Genomic DNA, 17,405 nt, shown 5'->3' on the forward strand with positions numbered 1-17,405 from the left:
CGACTATATGCAACTGCTAGTTTAGTACAGAGCAACTCCTGCTTTTAAGATGAAAAAAGATGAAAGCCTGAAAAAAGATGAAAGCCTTTGTCTTACAATTTCAAATAAGTAAAAACTATCATCAACAAACGTGAACAGTTGCCGTGGCTGCAAGATGAAAGGAAAAAAGTACCAAACACAATAACTTTAGTGTAGCTTCTTTTAGTCAGGGGTGGAAAGAGTACAAAAAAAATCTTCTCAAGTAAAAGTATTGTTACTTTGATTACATTTTACTTAAAGTAGAGGTAAAATTACTGGTGTAAAAATCTACTCGAGTAAAAGTAAAAAGTAGCTCACTTAAAATGTACTCAGAGTAAACGTTACTCAATTTTGTTTTGGGGGGGGGCGACTCTACGCTCCCATTCAATAAAAAAATAAAAAGACGTGTATAAAGCTCAAACTAAGTTCTTTTTTTAATTAATATTAAAGAACACAATTTCAAAAGAACGTCCATGAGAACAAGACATGGTATGGCTAAACTGGATAAATTAAATTAAAAAAATGTCAACGATGTCAATTGGATGAGATAAGTGCTTGTGTCAATACATCCAATAAATCAACTCTGACAGCAAGAAATGCGTACAGTAAGTTATATATACAGTATATATAAGTCCATAAAACATTCTAGGTGGAATGAGCCGAAGGAGGAAAAAATGATACTGACGCGCATGCGCCTACAAATACAATTTTATATTAATAATAATAATTGTAATTAAAATCACATGATCATTGCACAAAACTGCTGATCAATTGGCTACAACACCTGTAGATGTTAAAAAAAGAATTGCGCACACAATGCGTAAAGACGCACAGTGGCTTATCTGGCACTGCTGGAGTACGAGGCGCATGGGAGACTAGAGTCGGTGCAAGGCAGTATTAAATTGGGGGCATTACACCCCCGACCCCCCACCCACCAAAGTCTGCGCACTTCTGAGTGGGTGGGTCCACAACCTCCTCAGCAGTAATGGCTATAATGTAAGCAAACTTGCAAAACATCTTAACGACTACATTAGCCTGACAGTCAAGGATACATGAGGTTTGTTTGTCACATCCATACAGTATATACTACAAAGCTGCCAAGCATCACGCTTTGAGTGTGACAGTCATTGTGTGACCCTTTCTCACACCACACGCCACACTTGACATTTCTCACGCTTATATTTCCTCTATTTTTATTATTCTAATTGACTGAAAGAGATAACCAATCCCAGTCGTCTTGTCATAGCGGCTGCCTCTACTGTCCCCCTGGCTTCTTACTGCACAGTCTACGCTTATTGCATGCTACTGACTTGAAAACAAACCAATTTGGCAACCAAACAACACATCTGCTGAATAATTAGTGTTTGCCTGTCACTGGTGACGTACGAGGATATGATAGGCTGTTTCCACATGCTGGTTCCACCCGTGTGTTAGCTGATTGGATGTTCGTGTGTTTCTGTCGGCTGAACACAGACATGAATACGTACTAAACTGAGACAGCTCCGATTCGATTGAATTACAATTCAAAACAAACAAACAAGCTGAAGTTCTGTCTTACCCAGAAGCTCACACCGTTACAAACACTAGACAACACACTCACCATGGATGAAGCACCGGACCAGAGCGGCGAGTTTGCTGTAGCGTTGATTGTCAGTGGCATCAGTAATTTTGCTCAGAATAACAATCTCCAAAAGTCACATTTGGAACTATTTTGGCTTTAAACAAAGGTAGAGAGGTAAAGAGGCGCTTCCATCAAGCTATAGGAGCCAAAGGAGGGAACACATCTAACCTCATAAAACACCTCCCGTGTCGTCACGTGTATTAGTTCTCATTGGCTAATAATAGTTAAAGGATGTCAAAGTATAACGCACCTACAAAATGCATAAAAATATAGTTTTCACAGTGAATCAGTTCCTGTTTATTGTATTTTATCCTCTATGGTTTATTATGTTGGAGAAGAAACATGATTGTCAAATAGATTTTTTAAAAAGACAGTGGATTTGTTATACTAAGTTAATCATTTATATAGTTATACTGTGCCCTCCGTCTGATTTTAGCGCTCTCATTTTGTTGTGATGCAGCAAAGTGAGTGACGTCACGTGAATCAACAAAACAGACCATAGACATATACACATTCTATTGGCTGATCCTAACAACAGCTTTATGGTACGTTCAATAGCAACAAAATTTACTTAAGTTAAATTAAAATTACAGATTTTAAAAAGTCCTCAAAAAAGCAGAAGTACACAAAAAGCTACTCAGTTATAGTAACGAGAGTAAATGTATTTCGTTACTTTCCACCCCTGCTTTTAGCGCTAGTGATTGGGTTGGACAAATTCTCTTACTGAATGGAGTATATAGAAAAATAAACAAACAATATTTGTGTATTTTAAAAACTTAAACTCTGATGAGAAATGGCTGCTGCAGGTAAGAGACTTTACCGATGTTACAAATTATCGTTTCAAATTTATTTTTACTCAGGTTTTAATATATCCATCCACACACACACACACACACAGACCTCCCTTGAATTATAGTATAGATTGAACATTTTTTTTTAAAAATGTTCAATATTTTATGGAGATTATACTGTTTTGAACAGTTTGAGAGTATTTCTGTGCCTATGGTGTGTACATATATTACATAAAATAAGGGTGTTTGACTTCAATTTTCACAGAATGAATGAGATACAGCAGGATAATAATGATAATATAAATACCGTATTTTTTGGACTATAAGGTGCACTGGTTTGTTATTATTATTATTATTATTATTATTATTATTATTATTAATACATGTTAAGCGAAACAAAATAGTCAGATAACTCAAACTTTTTTCAACTCATTAACAATAACTCTCAACATTGTTCAGGTTTAACACATAAAATACAGAACATTACTCTCACTTTTTCAGTTCAGTATGTTGAAGCACAGTACAGGTACATATCACTCCGCGAGACGCCTGACTACTTTAGCCCTTAAGCGCCAAAACTCCATCAAGCAGTGCAGCTTCATAGTTTACTGTAGTTTTACAAAAACATTTTTACTTATTAATTTCATACATAAGGCGCACCTGATTTTAAGTGCTCCTTATAGTCCGAAAAAAACAGTAAATAAAAGCATATTTGATAATCTTCTCATCAAAGATACTCAACATGTTCAACATGACACGTGGAACTGGAGGTTGTCCAGGAATTCTAGTATCTAGGGCAGGGGTCTGCAACCTTTATTCTCAAAGGAGCCATTTTGCCTAATCTCGTCTGGAATAAAATCCTTCCGAGCCGAAAAAAATATCCTCTCAATGAATACTTAATAAAATTCTATACAGTTGAAATAGTATCAAATTATTTTATGAGTTAATGGATTTGAAGGGCTACAAAAAAAAATTGAATTTGATACACGTGATCATGTGATGTCACATGCTAATTGCTAATTTCTTGCAACACATCAAGCATGCATATTAAGCCGCATGTTGGCAATTAAATAGATCTTTCCCCACACAAATAAAGTTTCTATTTTCTTCCAGAATAGTCTTTTTGTTGATTTAGATATCCTACCAGGATATCCACAGGTTAACCACAGGTGTAAGGAAAATTGATGGTCTGTTGAGGTTGCATGAGTTGAAGTAAGAAGGTGTCAGAGTTATTGCACAATGTGATTTATTTTTAGGTTAACCAATTGTTTGATCATCAATTTATTTGAAATGAATGCCATTAATCATCAATACCCTTTGTAAGAAATAAAAATTCATTATTTTAGTATTTTTTTTAAAGCTACAGGGAGCCATTGCAAAAGAGTCAAAGAGCCACATGAGGCTCCAGAGCCGCAGGTTACAGACCCCTGATCTAGGGGTTATCCTCGATCCAACACTATCGTTCAAAAGTCCCAGAAAAATAGTTGCTCCTGTGATTCAATATAATAATTGGAATTGCCATCATATTCGGAACAACCTGAATTTGAATGCAGCAAAAACATATTTTTATTCCATGATAATTTCTCATATTGATAACTGCCTAACTAGGTGGTCACTTGCATGCCCCACAACACTTACAACCATAGAAAACCTCTACAAACGAGCTCTAAAAATGTTTGATATATATATAGTGCTTGTGTGTGTGTGTCCCCGACCTTACACAGAGGGGATCCCCACTAATCCTCCAGCTTTTTGTGAGGCTGAGCTCTGGTGCTCTTTGGTTCACCTGGTGAACAGATGCATTTCCTATGGAGAGTGATCCACATTTCCTCCTCCGCATTCATGTGTGATTGTTTATTTTTCACCTGTCACAGTCTGATGAGGCAACACAACACGATCTGACTTTCTATCATTTGTAATGCACACCGTGTCACCAAATTACGCTCTTCTGCGTGTGTCCACCTCAACAATTAATATCTCCACCTCACATTGAGTGTAAATTGTTTTATTTGCTCGTTTCCCCTTCGGTCCACTGTGAAATTCGTATTAGTGAATATTACTTTAGGGCGTAAACCGGACCTTTTATAGGCACCAAATGGGCGGAGCAAGGTGTTTCTTCACGTGCGCCAACCTTCGAGTTGACTGTGATTTATAAACAGAAAGGCGTGGTATGACATGCGCCCTCGTTTATAATGTAAAAAAAAAAGATTTGTACACACTTCCTGGTTTTTAGCGTACGACAGCTGAAGTATAGGCACACTTTTATAAATGACGCCCCTGGTCCTGGTCCTGTAGAGGTCTCTAGTGAGGCTTTTCTGTGGGTCTGGTAAACTATATCTCTGCTTTCTCTGCTCAAAGCTCACAGCACATCTGTCTCTGTTTCTCGCTGCTCGCAATGTAACTGAAGGTCAGCAGGTGATTTTAAATAACCCACCCTCCTTGTTTCCATGGTTACGACGTCATGTTCACGCAAGACATGTAGAAAATGTATCAAGATACACATACTATTTTTTATTTTATTTTTTTACGTGTATGCATTGATATGGGCTCTCTAAACGTTTTATATGACTGATAAAATAAAACATTTACGTAGAATGACCATTTGTCCACTTTCACGTCAGATTTTGGCGCATGAAGTTATGATCCGCAGGTTTCCTACGGACATTGAACGTATCACTGTGAAAACGTTAATGAAGTGTCTATTGATACGGAAACGTATCGATAAACACCCTTTCACGGTCTGAGTTTACCTCGTACTGAGACTACCGGAAAATAATTTAATTAAATAATTAATTGTGGTTTCTTTTTGTTTTCAAAGTGATCGGACACGTGTTTTATTTGTTTATTGGATTGGGTTAGGGTTAGGGTTATAATCTCAGTACGGAGGTAAACTCAGTGCGTGACAAGTGTACTTTGAAAATAAAACATATCTGATTCTGAACGTCTTTGTCCAAGGTGTCAGGTGGGATTTTGTGACCACCATACAATATTATTGTTTTTTAATGATGAAATGGTTCCAAGGACAGTTTATGACTTTATTTTTGACATACATTTTTGTTAAATTGTCGTCACAGTGGGACACAATTGAAACAAAATGGAGAAAGAGAATTTAAATAATTCTGCTTTCCCTGCCTACCTGCCAACCCAGCATGGATAAAAACATAGTATTCTGAGCAAAATGTTGTAGTTAGACATAATGGGGTACTTGGATTCAAAAATGAGAGAAAGGGGGTACTTAAGCCAAAAATGTTTGAGAACCACTGGTATATACTATGTTTGTTCTTGCTTGTTGATGGGTTCTGTGGAAATAAATGTAGTTTGTTTGAAAGCAGTTCTGTAAATGCAATTTTCCCAACTTATTTGTTCAAAGATACACAAACCCTATTTTTGGTGTATGTCTATTTTGGAGTTGTAGCCCCCCCTGGAGAAAAATGCACCAGCCGCCACTGGTGGAGGCAATCATTCAGGCCAGGGTACTCCTCCTCAGAACGAAGGTTGGAATACTAAACCCATCAGAGATAACCCACCCATTGATTCTTCTCGTCTGATGAAGATCATGAAGGTAGGAGGGGATTGGAGGGTTATCAACAGACCTTTACTTTATTAGCAGAATGCAAAAACTGCTCTGTGTCAAGCTGTTTTTGTTTAATGAAGTCCCCAGGAGGTGGCTCCAGTGCTACATCCACTTATTCTGGTAGGTCTCTGACTGCTTTTGAACTCATCAGCTGCTCATCTATTTATTACGTCAAGATTTAAAGTGAACTTTGTGTGGGTCACCATTCCCAGGCTCAAACTCAGGCAACCGTCCATCCACCAGCACTCTGAACACATCCTCAGCTTTGCAGAAACATTTTAGGCCTTTGTACAGACAGACAGAAGAGTTCCTCAGCGGTAAGGGGCATTGCCATCTCCAACCATCTCCATCCTGTACCAACAAATTCTTTATTGGGTTGTGGAGTTTGAATTTGTGTGTGCTTTCATTCTGTGTTGCGTTGGGCATTGGTCATTCTGTGTTGTGTTGTGAGCTTTTTTACAGCCACCGTAATTTAGTGAATGAATAGGATTAATGAAGTTGATCTGTGTGCAGAATGTAGAGTTCACTGTTGGTGACGGAGAAGAAAACATTTGGACAAACTGCTGAAGAAAAACACTGACAAGCAGAGAATCTGTGACCATGTGGATGTTTATACTGTGGGTGGTGCGAGTTATCAGCTCCAGACGGGACCGGAGCACATGTTGGCTCTGGTCGGCAGTGTAGATCTTCTAGGGACCGGACCAGAGCACATGTAAATAATATAACCCAACAGTATATTAGTGGTGGGACTTCATTGAAAAAAAATCTAATTAATTACAGACTTTGTAATTCATTCATTCTAAATTAAATGGCCTAAAAATATTTGACATGAGAAGCAACGTTTTTCAATTTAAAGCAGGGGTGTCCAATTCCGGTCCTCGAGGGCCACTATCCAGCATGTTTTAGATATTTCCCTCTACCAACACACCTGATTCAAATGATCAACTCCTCATCCAGCTCTGCAGAAGCCTGATAACGATCCTAATCATTTGAATCAGGTGTGTTGGAAGAGGGAATTGGACACCCCTGATATAAAGGCTATTTTTCACCCATCTCCATTTGTTCGAAGAACCCCAACAACATAATATTTGAGGTTCATTTTCCCAAACTCGCCTCTTTTCCGGAGTTTTAACCCTCTGAAAAGTCACTTTAATGACGCTTCTAAAAACAGCCTGTTTTGGGGCCTTCATTCATATGCATGAGTGGGTTTGTCTGTAGACACAGACTTCATGCCTCTCTCATAGAGAGGGAGATCACTATAGTATTTGTCTTTTGCTATCTATACACTCTTGTTATTGTTTTCAGCCAAAAAAACGGCACATTACAGTAATACACATGGATATTTAAACATCTGTTGTGATTGTGATTCAGGCTGTGTGTTTATCACATCAGCAGTAAAGTCTTTCAGCTGTTTCAAACACTCAGCGGAGTGTAAAATGAGAAAAAGAAAGATAAAGCTGGTGATACTCAGGTTCCAGGAGATGGTGTTTCAGCATCAGCTCTCCTCAACAGACATCAGGGAAAGACGACTGGTCCATCTTCATACAGTCACTAGCAGGGAATATTTAAGTAGGTTGTATGAAGCAGGCATGGATAAAGACGACAGAAAACACCGGTGTCTCTACCACAGCTCGAGCCATTTGAGCTAGCATGTCCATAAACTACGTTATGGACATGCTACGTATTTATGAATTGTTTTAATATTCATACATAGCGCCCCTCATTGGCTAGTACTTCTGTTTGCTATGAATACGTAGATTCCTAAACTACGTTACGGACATGCTACGTATTTATGAATTGTTGTAATATTCATACGTAGCGCCCCTCATTGGCTAGTACTTCTGTTTGCTATTAATACGTAGATTCCTAAACTACGTTATGGACTAACCCTAACCCTAAACTATGTTACGGACTAACTAACCCTAACCCTAACCCTAACCTTCTGAAGTGGATTTGAATGTCTTGCATGGAATGGTCACATGACTTCCGGTAACGTCATAGGCCACTTAAGAATAGCACTGGAGTTGTCCATACGGCTACCACTTTGTATTAAATAACAGGTGCGTCTCAAAAGGCAAAGAATAAATAAACTATAATGCTGATAGAGTTGATGTGAATATAAACTTAATCTAATAAATAGAGAGTATAAGAAAACAGTACCACACATTGCTTAACAAAAATACATGGGTTAAACAACACAAAAAGCGACAAGGAACTACTGCTCCAAATAGCAAAGAAAAAACGTTAAAAATGTGTAGGGCAGATTTACAAGATGTCCGTGAACCTCTCATCTGAAACGCACCTCCCCCTACTGAGGCCGCTATCTTTAGCCCAGCGGAGGATTACAGCACGCACGGTGAGTGCAGCGGCTCTTCGTCTCTGCCTCCAGTTTCATCCTCTCCGTCTGGTGACGCTGCCTCGCTCTGTAGAAAGATAAAACATACGAAATGGGGGAATGACAACACTAGCCCTCCCAGTCTGTGGTTTTCTGTCCCCGTATACGATTAAAGGATGCTGTCTTGGTCCGGACACCGTAGCCGGGCCTCGGTGCTGCTGCTGTCCGCTGCGGTGCTGCTCTGCGCGGTCCCGGTGAGCTCCAGCCTCCCAGGTAAGAACAAGGATCCAGACCTGAAGAACATAGAGCCGTTTAACAGGTTCTCCTGTGTCTAAGCATGTTTACTAATGTCTCCATACTCTAGGTAGACAACTCTTCTTTTTTAAAAAAAGAAAAAAAAAAAAACCCACGACTTGAGAAAAGCTGTATTTTTAGGAGACCTGCTGAATATCTACTTTTTTGTTATTCTCTATAGTGAGTCACCATTTTCACAAGTGCACCTAACTTTTCACAAATTACATAAAACATGACATATATCTTACTTTTGAGATCAGTGAGTCTATTCCCTGGTATAGTTTTGGTTTTATTTTATTTATTTCAAATATCACTCATTTTGAAAGGGAGGGGAATCCAAATTTAGCAAGTCAGTAAGTCAGTTTGGCTTAAAATAAGCATTGACGTGCAGTTTTATTTACATGTTATTGACAGCAGTGCTTTATGAACCCTTTACAATAGATCGAATTAAGTGGCACTCGTGGTAATAGGAAAGTCAGTTTTTTTATATACACAACAGGTCTAAACAGCTAATAAGAAAAAAAAGATAGAACTTCGAAATGAGAAAATCTTGATCCCAGGGATGGATTTATATTTAGGGTTTAATTGTAAAAATGAATTAAGTTTAAAAAAATTCACCACCAGTATTTATGAGCTGCTGGATTTGCTTCTTCTTCTGTCAGACAGTGTCAGTTTTGTTTGTTTGTTTGTTTTGTATACCTCCATTACACATATGTTATTTTTGAGACATTAAAATGCTGAATTGTGGCTTCTTTTTTTCCCTTTTTTTTTTTTTTTTAAAACAGATTTGTATGGAAATTATAGGTGTGTTGCACAATTGTATTTTGCATTCTTGTACTGACAGTATAGTGTATGTTATTGAAAAATGTTAATAGAACTACAAATGTAGGGTTATTTTTGTTGTGGAAAATATGAGAATTTTGTCTCAATTCACATTTCCTTTAAAATCTATTCTCGTTTTGGCTTTTCTGAGGTGTTTGTGTAATCGTAATCTTCTCAGCTCCAGCACTGTCAGCCTGTGGGAGAATCACCAGCTGATAATCTCCTTCCTTGATCCGAGGCACAGTGCACTCACTGGCTCAAGCCCTCAACTTAAGTTAATGGATATTATATAAATGAGTGTGGATTTCTAGATATTATATAAACACATGCTTTTCTGAAGTCCCAGAACACCGGAGTCAAACTCGTTTTAGTTCACCTGCCACAGATTGGAAAAAGCAAGTAAATTCAACATTATTGTGCCTTAGTTTGTACTTTCATGCATAGATTATACATAAAGTATGTATGGACGCGACAGTATACAAACAATAAGTGACAGATGTCAATCCCTGCCGGATCTTCTCTTTAAATTTCCTTGATTTTTGTGATACATTTCAATTAAATTTGGGGAAACTTTGTGTAACAAATTGATGAACATTGCCAGAAAATGAAGAGTTCCTTCAACAATTTGCGATTAAAAATGACTGCTATCGTGTGATATAAGCATGAGAAAATGGTGAGCCCTGCAAATAATGTGGAGTTTAATTGAATTTGTGTATTTGGGGACTGAGATCTCTACAACTGAATTAGTTGGTAATTTACTCACTGATTCATGTTTACTCTGTTTTTATTTTCCCCCTGTGGGACATAATAGATGCCCGAAAGGGCCGGATTCGGCTCCCAGCCCTTGAGTTTGACACATTTGTCTTAGAGCAATGTAAATAATAAGGCGTGTTGCCTCAGTTGGCCTGTATTGGAGGATCAGAATCAGAGCGGATTGATAAAAGCAGTGAAGCAGGTTTTACTTGGTTTATATCATTCGTCGTTAACACTGAGTTTCATTTTAGTTATTCCTCATACGCTTTCCACAGTAGAAAGTGGATTTTATAGTAATACAATAAGAGTCGACTCTTAAAGTACGTGTTTGATGCCGGAAGCTACGGTAATTTCATTACCTGACTAAAGATTTTTGTTTAGTTTAGCTGAATGTCAGCCAGTGCCTGTGGGTAGATCCAATAAGACTACGGACTAGGACAGACACTGGCAAACAATTGCAGTGCACACATGTGTTTTTATCTTTATACCTTTGTGTCACAGATGGTTGATATTTGAATATTCTTCATTTTGTGTTATGAGGCTTGGACCAATTGAGTTCTAACTATGGATGATCCAATTGTGATTGGCCTATTTTTGTGAAAATGGATTATTCGTAAATTTAATGATAGCCGATCGAGCTTATCAGTCGGCTAAATAAACTTCATAACCGGTGTTTCTCATATAGGGGCTCAGATTTTTGGTGACATTGGAAAACGGACATAAAATAACTGAATTCACTCCGTGAAATGGTGATATTTTTCACCCTACACGGGTGGGCAAAGAGACAGAAATGTCAGTTCTTGCCCAAAATATGACGGAGAAAAAAAGAAATAGTAAAAAAGTAAAAAGGAAATAGCAAAATGACACATCGTAAACCTATGGCCAATAATTTTTCATTTCAAAATGTCCTAATATTTGCTTAAATATGATAGCCGGAGTTTCTGAGAAACATCTCGATGTCCCGCCCTAAACCGCCTCACTTCCTCCCACTGCCTCTGCAGTCTACCAGAAGCCACGCCTCTACTTTTCTGCACGTGCAGCGCGGAACATAACAAGGTTGCATCGGGTTGCATTGATATAGGTCTATGGGTCAGGTAAGGGCCAAAATCATATTTATCTGTTTGCTGTTGTGACGCGCGACCTTGTTTCCGTGCACATCATTGCAATCACTTTGATTGACAGTCTCAAAAACATGAAGTCGAAGCCTTTTGGCTGGGTGCACTCGGCGATCGTTTCCATTTGTATAGGGGTCTATAGGACGAAGGAGGGACTTATATACATTAATGTATATGAATGACCACCGGCAGTAGACCATAGTAAAAGACTAGTTAAGTATTTTTTTTTTTTTTTGCATTTCAAAAGAATCATACATAAACATAGATTTCTTCGGATATCAGCTTTGAGGGTTTACCCATTTCTGCGTCACACACATCCGAAGCCATATAAACGCTTACCGACATATTTTGGAACAATATCAGATATTTACGTGCAATTTTCCTGCCAAATGTGGCCTAATGTGTAGCAATTTTAGCAAACAGGCAGACGTCAAATATCACGCAAAATCTTGTGTAATTTTAGCGAACGCAAATACAGTTGAGAAATGGGAAATAAAAACCCATAGTTTTAACTTACTTAACCATATTCAAGCATGTTTGGCACGATTTTGGGAAGTTTAATAGCCTGTAGGGACATCTGATAAGGGAAAGCCGGTGAAACATAAACTGAAAAAGAAAAACTCTAAAAGGGAAATTAGGTAATTTTGAAACAGAAAATCAGAACTTACATCCCGTTGTTTCCATTCTAGCAACATACAATGTGTTAAAAAATAAATAAATAAATACATCTTGGAATTGAAGTCATAGTGATGCTGGCTGGCTTCAATTTCATTTTTATTTTAGGTGTGTGGCTGGAAGACACATTGTTTGCCAACATTTCAGAGACATACATCTTAGGTTTGTCTAAATTGAGATAAAGTTACAAATATAGAGGTACAACTGTGTCACAATAATGTGTGCATTCACTTCTTGTAAAATGTATAAGTAGGGGCTAAATGACTCCAAACATTGTTCTATATTTAGCATTTTTTTACTTGACAACCCCAAAAATGTTTATGTTTTTAATTTCTTATGCTTTATAAAACCCTCAAAGTTCACTCATTAAAAAACTTTAGATTTGTTTTGTTGAGAAAGAAGAAAACCAATATTGGTTAAGTTGAATATATTTGTTGTGAAAATATTCTTACAGAGAGGCCGGAAGTTTCTACAACATTTAATTACTTTAAAATTCTAATTTGTCTATTTGTTTCCTGCATGTCTTTGTAGTAGGGGCTGCTGTTTGTTTGTTTTGTTGTTGTTTGTTTTTTATAAGAAAAAAAAGGTTTTGCGCTTATTCTTTGGGGAGAAAAACTGTTATGTGTTCACTTTGAATGGGGCACAAATTGAAAACTGTCTATGACAAAAACTATGTGGTACCATAGTCATTCATTAAATAAGATAAATGCATTTTACATTTTTTCATCGTTAATTTTTACTTGTGATCGACATAGAGAGAAGTTATCCTATTTATATTTGGTTTTAGCTGTTTTTTCCAATAAATATTGGCAAATCCTTTTAAAATGCTTATTCTCCTTATTTTGGTCCTAAAAACCATGTACCAAAAGATACGAGGCAAGTCCTGAAAAGTTGTTGAGAATAAAAGTACATTTTTGAGTTGTACTATTTTTGATGTGTTGGTGTGTTTTCATAAATCCAACAAATATTTTCTCATCTTATTTATTTGTAATCTGACTTTTAAAACCAGGGGAGGACAGTGATTAAATTCAGGCAGACAGATAAAGCCTCTGTTCATTCCATTTCTTTTTAGAAGAGAAAAACCCAACACAGTTAAAAATGACAGACTTAGAAATTTAAAAGTCTTCCATTTTGACTCCTGTTATGTTTGAACCCAGCTTGGTTCTAACAGCCTGTCATGTTTCTGTTTGGGCCATTGTTTTCGTACGTCATGTGTAGAAAGCCTTTCTCTTCTTCTGATAGAAAGTGCTGGTTACATAATGCTGCTGCACAGGATCACGTTGACTGAATCTTCTTTTTAGGCCGGGCTACGGACTCAAAATGCCACTCACTTTGTTTTTCTTGTTGTTGTTGTTGTTGTTGTGTACACTAGTTAAAATCGCTACTCCTTTGTTATTCGTGAACGGATCGGGCTGAAATTTGGTAGGTATAATCTATGGATGTGTACGACACTAGGAGCCCGATTTACGATTAGAAAAAAAAAATAAGGTTGATTTCTCATTTATTTGCGAGTCAAATATTACGATGGTTTGTGGTACCTAATCATTGGCACATACCAATACATAAATGGGGCCCATTACCCCATATGTGTCACGGGGGCATCAGGGAGCTTATTTTTTATTCTGTGTATTTTTTGTTTGAGAATATTATTATTATTAGCAGGCAGCACTTTACAAGTATTGTATTTTTTTTAACTTTATTTTCATATTCTGTATAATGTTAAATACATTGTTGGTTTACTAAAGTTTCAAATAAACAACAACAAATTTATGTTTTGCATTTTGTTCCATACTGTACTGAAAATGAACCGAACCGTGACCTCAAAACCGAGGTACGTATCGAATCGTGATTTTTGTGTATTTTTACACCCCTACTGACGATTGATTGTAAAGTTGGGTAAATAAGTGGTTTGATTTGGAGAACATCACACGTCTTCATTCATTAATCTTTTCTGTTGGTCACATTTTTTTCAATTAACTGGTATGCGCAATGAGATTAAGTTACTAAATTGGATTTTGCAGAAATAATAAGATTTAAATACCAATTCATTGCCATGACACTTTCAAACCATTGTCTTCACATCTGGACGTAATTGTTATAGGGACCCATTATTGTATTTCTATTGCTGTCACTTTTAAATGTCAAGTTTGTCACTTGCAGAACCAACATGGAAGATTATTATTTAGCGTGTCCCTTCTGCAAAAGGCCTTCGTTTTTAGTCAGATTAAGCTTTAACTATTTATGTTTCCAGTGTCGCACTCGCACACATACTCAAACACAATCCCTGGAATTCATGTTTTTAAAATATCGTGTTTGCCCAGCGGCAAGAGCCGTCCTGTTGGTACTTCCTCAGTCATGTCACTTCAGGCTTCTTTAGCTCTGCTCAACTATTCATCTTCTTTCCACACTTTCAGTATACTGTTCAGGGTTTTGTGGAAGTCCAGCTTTTTCACCTTGGTGAGGTCTAAATGTCTGGTCAATGATTACACAGTAATAGGAAATGATTGAACAAACTGGTGGAACAAGAAAATAGATTTTTTTCCCCCTCAAAACAGAGGCAAAATTGTGCTCTACAATGATATAGGTTTATATAATTAATAATTACCCCTGGTTGAGAACCACTGCTTTGGTCCACTATAGACTGGTCTTGATGTCCTCGTTCAAATTAATAGGGCCCTATAAAATCAGTGTTAACGGAATCACAAAATCGACCGGAATCCACTGTTGAACGTGGAAATGGTCAGAATCGGGATGAAACGCCATCACCGTGAGGCAAAGAACATTTTTTTTTATCGGGAACTGTTTCCGGGGACCGCTTATTAGATGCACTGCCCTCCCTCTTCCCGTCCTGGCTGCTTCAAACACCGTCTAAACCACCCCAAACACCTTCTAAACTGTCAAAAAACTACGCAAAACATCACTGACTTCTAAATACAGAGCCACCAGTGCCTGCTTAACTTAGCTGTGCCTGTGAACCTCTGTTCGTTTCTCGTCAAGTACAGCGGCACTCCGTGAAAACATGAGTCAGCTTTAATCAGCTTCACCTGCTGAGAGCTACAGAAGATCCTTGGGAAAAGTTGCGTGTTGTTGTGGACAAGACCATCAATACTTAAAGATTTAAGATTAAATTGGGGCTTTCGCCTTTAATTGGCCATGTAATGTTATTACATACATGGAATTTGTCCTCTGCATTTAACCCATCCCTGAGGAGCAGTGGGCAGCCATTTTTTGCGGCGCCTGGGGAGCAGTTCGGGGTTAAGGATTATAGAGTCTGAAACATCGTAGGTTATGATAACTTCTGATACTGTAAAATATTCTGGCCCCTAGTGGTGAAATAACTGATGCATCCTTGGGTCCATTAATTCTTGTGTAATAATTACGGTCTGGAATGATGTCATCTGGATAAATAATTAGGTTAATTTCAAATAAGGTTATCAAAACTTAAACAATACACCTTCTCAGATTCAGTAAACCATTGATCCCTGAGGGGAAATATTGTGATATTAATGCTGTTCTCATACATCTTTATATGACATAAGTAATTAAAAAGGATCAGTCAGAATAATCCATGTCACTACAACTTATATCTTACTAAATTTTTGACATGCATTTTTATTTAATTATGGGTTTTTTTTATTTATTCGTATATTTGTTTCCTTACAGGAGTTAAAAACTAATATTTTTTGAAAATATGTATTAATATTTCTATTAAAAAAAAACAGAATTTTAAAAGATTAATGTGGAAAACACGAAATTTGGAAAAAAAAATAAAATGGATTTTTTTTTTAGGGCCCTCCATTAAGCATCTAAAATGTAAGCTGCTATTACAATTGACTGCTCTCATTGTTTTTTCTCCGACTTCAGCTTCTTCTCTGCATAGGGTTCAGTCAACCTCAACAGGAAATGACCTGTAAATAATTGACATTGTCTCAAACAGTCGATTAAATCAGTCTTACTCCACTTTCTCTCCATAACTCTGCCATTAGCTACAACTTTTAACACCACAATCCTGTAATGAACATTTTTTTGTGGGTCACTCAGGTTTGCACATGTTGGTGTTAGTGGGTTGGAAATGTTTTCCTCACCTGAATAGTAAAAAGTAGCAAAGAGAGACTAAAGTAAGGTTTTATGTATCACCTTTGCACTGAATCGGTATAAATCCATTTAACCCTGGCTCTGTTTGCTTCTGGGTGTGCTCCTCTACTTCACTCTAAGCTTTTGTTCCTGTGTGATGGGTTGGACTCATTATTGTTTGACATAAGGGATGTTATTGCAGTAGAAAAGACAGGCGACTGATTCTCTCAGTGATAACGTAGACGAGTCATTACCGTTACAATGGAGTACAAAGAAGCGCCTGGTTTCCCCTCATTCTTCTTTTATCTTAAAGAACAAATTCTTTATCTTGATGCTTTATTTTCATTCTTATTGTATGTTTGTACAGACCAGTGCATTTCCTGCCATCTCCATTTTATTGCAGCTTTGTGTTCGTGTAGTGACTTTTGAGTGTTTGCCTACGTGTGTCAAATAGATGCTCAGTCATGCCCCAATTTCCACACAAAACTGTGCCATCAGCTCTGGGGGGAAAAACCAACATCCACAGCATAGAACATGATCTGATAAAACCCCCAGTTTCCATAACGCTCGTGATTTGATTTTGGGTTTGACAAATTTTCCGAGAAGTAATGCTGTTGTGGTTACACAATTGTTTCCCCAATGTCGTCACATGCTTGACAAACTATTTACTCTATTGAATTAGGTTTGACTTTTCTTGTTTTTTAGCATACAATTATGTTTTGTCTTTTTACTTACTTACTTACTGTATGCAATGTATACATACATATCCATGTTGAGTTGTAGTTTTTTCAATACACCTCAGTTTTCATGAACACATGATATTGTTCTTAACAAAGAAGATACTTTATGTAAATATGGTATAGTCACTGTCAAAACATCAATAAGAACAAGTAAGAAAACCAGATAACCAAAGTGTCAATACAACCAAAACAGCTGTGTCAGACATTCTTGCTGTGCAAATGGAACTGTATCAAGTACACCCTGCTACTGTGTACATATAGTCTACTTAAGCAGGCATGTAAAAGGCAAGATGGAAGTTTGAGTCCTGAGGGTTTGAGAGAAGAAGCCAAAACAGAATCTTTTAGGACATTGTTTTTCCATTCTGTGTAGAGCACATTGCACCCTATTCATTGGAAAAAGACCTCAGACATGTCCTTATCATGAGTAGTATTCCACTACCTTGCTTTCAAATGATAATACATGTCTTTAAAACATGTATAAAAGTGGACGTTTTGGAGTAGTCAACTTGAAGATCACTAATGGCACACTCAGTTGTAGTCCAACACTACCTTTCCTTTTATACAACACAACAATTTTACGCTATAATATTTGG

At 37.3% G+C, this 17,405-nt stretch overlaps 1 protein-coding gene across 1 annotated transcript in view; it reads left to right on the top strand.

Moving 5' to 3' along the window:
• Nucleotides 1-8,334: 8,334 nt before the first annotated feature.
• The window catches only part of LOC114473316 (neural proliferation differentiation and control protein 1-like), a 35,355-nt gene continuing 26,284 nt past the window's right edge, over nucleotides 8,335-17,405 (top strand). The window contains exon 1 of the mRNA XM_028462866.1: nucleotides 8,335-8,612. Coding sequence (XP_028318667.1) covers nucleotides 8,516-8,612 — 97 coding nt within the window. The 5' untranslated portion in view covers nucleotides 8,335-8,515. The remainder of the gene's footprint in view (nucleotides 8,613-17,405) is intronic.

The sequence above is a fragment of the Gouania willdenowi genome, chromosome 12, assembly GCF_900634775.1.
Source record: "Gouania willdenowi chromosome 12, fGouWil2.1, whole genome shotgun sequence".
Taxonomy (NCBI): domain Eukaryota; kingdom Metazoa; phylum Chordata; class Actinopteri; order Blenniiformes; family Gobiesocidae; genus Gouania; species Gouania willdenowi.